Source organism: Mesitornis unicolor, unplaced genomic scaffold, assembly GCF_000695765.1.
Source record: "Mesitornis unicolor isolate BGI_N332 unplaced genomic scaffold, ASM69576v1 scaffold5504, whole genome shotgun sequence".
NCBI lineage: Eukaryota > Metazoa > Chordata > Aves > Mesitornithiformes > Mesitornithidae > Mesitornis > Mesitornis unicolor.
The window spans coordinates 75,112-78,544 of NW_010177942.1; the positions used below are offsets into that span (position 1 = coordinate 75,112).

At 40.2% G+C, this 3,433-nt stretch overlaps 1 protein-coding gene across 1 annotated transcript in view; it reads right to left on the minus strand.

Moving 5' to 3' along the window:
- IMPG1 (interphotoreceptor matrix proteoglycan 1) overlaps positions 1–3,037 on the minus strand; it is a gene marked incomplete at its 5' end in the record, with an annotated part of 43,672 nt that extends 40,635 nt beyond the window's left edge. The window contains one exon of the mRNA XM_010182283.1: positions 2,804–3,037. Within this exon, the coding sequence (XP_010180585.1) occupies positions 2,804–3,037 (234 nt within the window). The remainder of the gene's footprint in view (positions 1–2,803) is intronic.
- Positions 3,038–3,433: the final 396 nt, after the last annotated feature.

Here is a 3,433-nt window from a genome sequence, read left to right on the forward strand (position 1 = left end):
CATCTATGCAGGTTGTCCTTGAAGGGGCTGTGAACTTGGTTGTAGGATAACCAACCTGGCTCAGTGGACAGAATCCGTTCAGTTTATCTCAGCTCTCACTGTGCCGTCCGCTGATGGGTGACTGTCTCTGTCACTGCTTGCTGATTCCTCCAGTACTGTTAGAGGTAACAAAGCCAGCTGTATTTCTGGCTTTATGAAAATACGTACACTCAGGATGAAGGAACACACTTCAAAATATGATTTAAACTTAAATGCTTTTTCAAACACGTTAGAAAAACCATTTTAACAAAAGCGTGCTAGCAATTTAAAAGCTGTTGCCTTTAGCACTTTACTTTGCAAAGTTCATTACTGTGAGATGGGACATTGCTTTTCAGTACTTGATACCTGCTTTGACTTAGAGTGAGATAATTAACTGTGTTCTCTAAGATACTGGTGTCACTGAAATTAGTGCACTCATTTTCTCCAGGTCTTTTCTAAACTTGCTGTAGGGATGTACTCACCTCGCTGTGTCAGGGCACCTTAATAATAACTTGGGAACAACCTGCCCTGCCAGGAGAACAGATGTATGTGGAGCAGATGCGTTCAGTTTATTAAAAGGAACAGTCTGTCTTCTGAAAAGATTTACTCATTATGAACTAGCAGTTAAGGCTACTCTCTATCATCTTTTTTCTCATGACTCCCTGATATTTTTTTTTTTTAGTGGTAAGTACTGAATGAAGATATACTATCTGACGGAAAGTAATCCATTTACTAGGGTTTAGATAAACATGACACATGGCCAGCTGAGGAGACGTTGCTGGTTCCATGCATGCTCCCACTTCGCCCCATATGAGGGACTGTCTTCATGGTGATTGAATCTACGTTGTGTTATTTCAGAGTTGGGACAGGGTCACAGTAGGCTCAGGTTATCCAATAGCAACTGTCTGAGCTCCTATATCTGAACTACTTTGTGTTGTGTGCTCATTCCTGAAAGCATAGACTATGCATGCATACATATATATATATGTAAAACCAAAAAAAGCTGCTTTTCTTAGGAAGCAATAACATTCTTTAGAGGACAGATAAGATCCACAGTGCTGTTACAGTTCTAGATGTGTCATGGGACTTGGAGAGGTGGAAGTGGTCTCCTAGGCTTCACGTAAAGAAAATAATGGACCTAAAGGTATGTCTACAAAATAAAATGAAGATTGTCCTACAGATAGGCACAGGCTGTAAGAGTCCAGTGTCTTCATCAGATTATCTTTTCGTGAAGGCTTGCACTGTGGTTACAGCTTCAAGCACAATGCTTGCATCACCACATTTTCACTTCTACCTTTTTTTCCATTTATCACTTTCACCAGGTCAGCAGGGAGGGCAGAAGTCTTTGGATCTGATCTTTCCTTGAAGGAAAGAATTGTTGAAGTTTTAACCAAGGACATTGTAATGGAAAATGTGCAACTACTCAAGGCAGCAGAAACAGCTTTTTCTGAATGAGCATACAAATTATTCAGCTACAGTCCTCTGTTCTCCTGCTTACTTTTTGGAAAGTACTCCAGCTTCATCTGAAGAACTGGGTGACACCTACTCAGAGAGTTTTGTGTGTGGGACACTCTGCTGGGAAAGAGAAGCTGTAAGTTTAAATCTGCTGGCACTGCAGGGCTCATAAAGCCCAATATCCCAGCTGATGTGCTGCTCTCCAGAAGGGGGTTATATTGTCATCATCAGTTTTTAAAATAAAATGTCATAGTTGCAGTTTTTTGAGCTCAGATCAGTGATACCAGCCTGTCTCAGGATAGCTTGTTTTCAACTCAATCAAGGATGTGAGCAGTGAGTTTTAGTGACTTCCAGGATTAATTAATCTTTAAGAAAGGCTTTTTGGATCAGCCTCTTTAACATGTTTCAGAATTTTGTCTAATTCCCATTGGGTTGCAATTCAGTCGCACAGTGAACACCACATATGTTTGCATCTACAGGTTTGGCTACAGATGTTGGTGAAGCTTGTCCATGCTGTCTATAGTAAGTGGCATCCCAAAAGTGCTGACTGGGTTTTCAAATCAGCTTTGGACTGCCTAGCTACAGCACAAAAATATGTTTTTTTCTCATACAGATTGGAAAGGCCACAGAATAAAAGACTGAAGAGGTAGAGGGAGGGAGAAAGGAAATATGAAAACCAGAGGGCTGTTTGCACCATGCTCTCTAGGGACCTAAAATTGGAATGGTAAATCTATAGGCTCTCTGTGGTCAAGGGAGGAAAAGAAAGGGCTAGGAAGGGAGTGAATGAATTGGGAAAGGTCAGAGAACACATTCTAGAATTTTGAAAAAACAAGACTAAATTCTTTATATTAGATTCTGGCAATTATCTCAGTGTCTGTAGAATACCAACAGTGCCACAGACATGTTTTAACTATAGATACACCAACATATTTGTGCAATGACTGATGAATAGTTTCATTACTTGTCTTGAGCTGGTGGGATTAATTCTGAGTAGCAATGATGGTACCTGCTGCACTTCTGAGAAAGGTGTTACATCTTTGCACAGTAGTGCAAGCATAATTTGGCCTTCCTGTTCTGCCATGCTAAAACACTCTGTAATTACACTGAGTTCATTAGTCCCTTGAGTGCACTGTTTTATTCTGTTCTGGTAACTGTCTTGAACCACACTGATGTAAAAGTAACATTTGATTATCTATGTAAAAATAAAGTATAAAGCAAATACCACAAGCACTGCCTAGAGCTAAAGAACAAGATTTTGGAAAACTACTGTGTTTCCTTAATTAAAATAAATACTTTCAAGGAGGAAGTGTGTGCTAAATCAACATCTTACCTCTTAATCTGTAGTAAGCTTGGTGACTGGCTAAAATCTGCTTCACTGATTCTTGCGGGCAGACTTTCACACCAGTTGAGAAAAAGGATGATCTCTTTGTTCGGTGTTTTGCCATGTCAAATATCCGCCTTATGGTTGATACTCTGGACCTCTTTGTTGTTCTTTCTGCTTTGTCTGACCCTGAGGCATCTGCAAGATGTTTGGCTTCACCACGGTTAATTTTATTAGGGATTTCTGGAACAGATAAAAAGTATGTACATAAGCATACATTGCAAAAGCAGTCGGTATCCAATGCAAGATCATGTCTGGAATATGGGCATGGCCCTGAGAGGTCTTTTTATTGCTTTATATTGGTGTCAATCCCCTGACCGAATTAATGTGCTGAGAAGAAACATCCTGTGATCACACGGGGGAACTGGGACTCAGGCGACCTGGTAACTAATTTCCTTATATCTTAACACGTGACCCCAGGACACACAGGGTAAAAGTTTCAGAAACCTAAATCTTGTTTTCAAAAGCGGCTTTGGGTTAAATCCATAAAGGACACTTAAGTGCTTGAACTTCATGCTACAGCATCTCATTTGCGAGCATAACATCCTGCAGGGAAATTTACAGTATAGTGATAAGTAA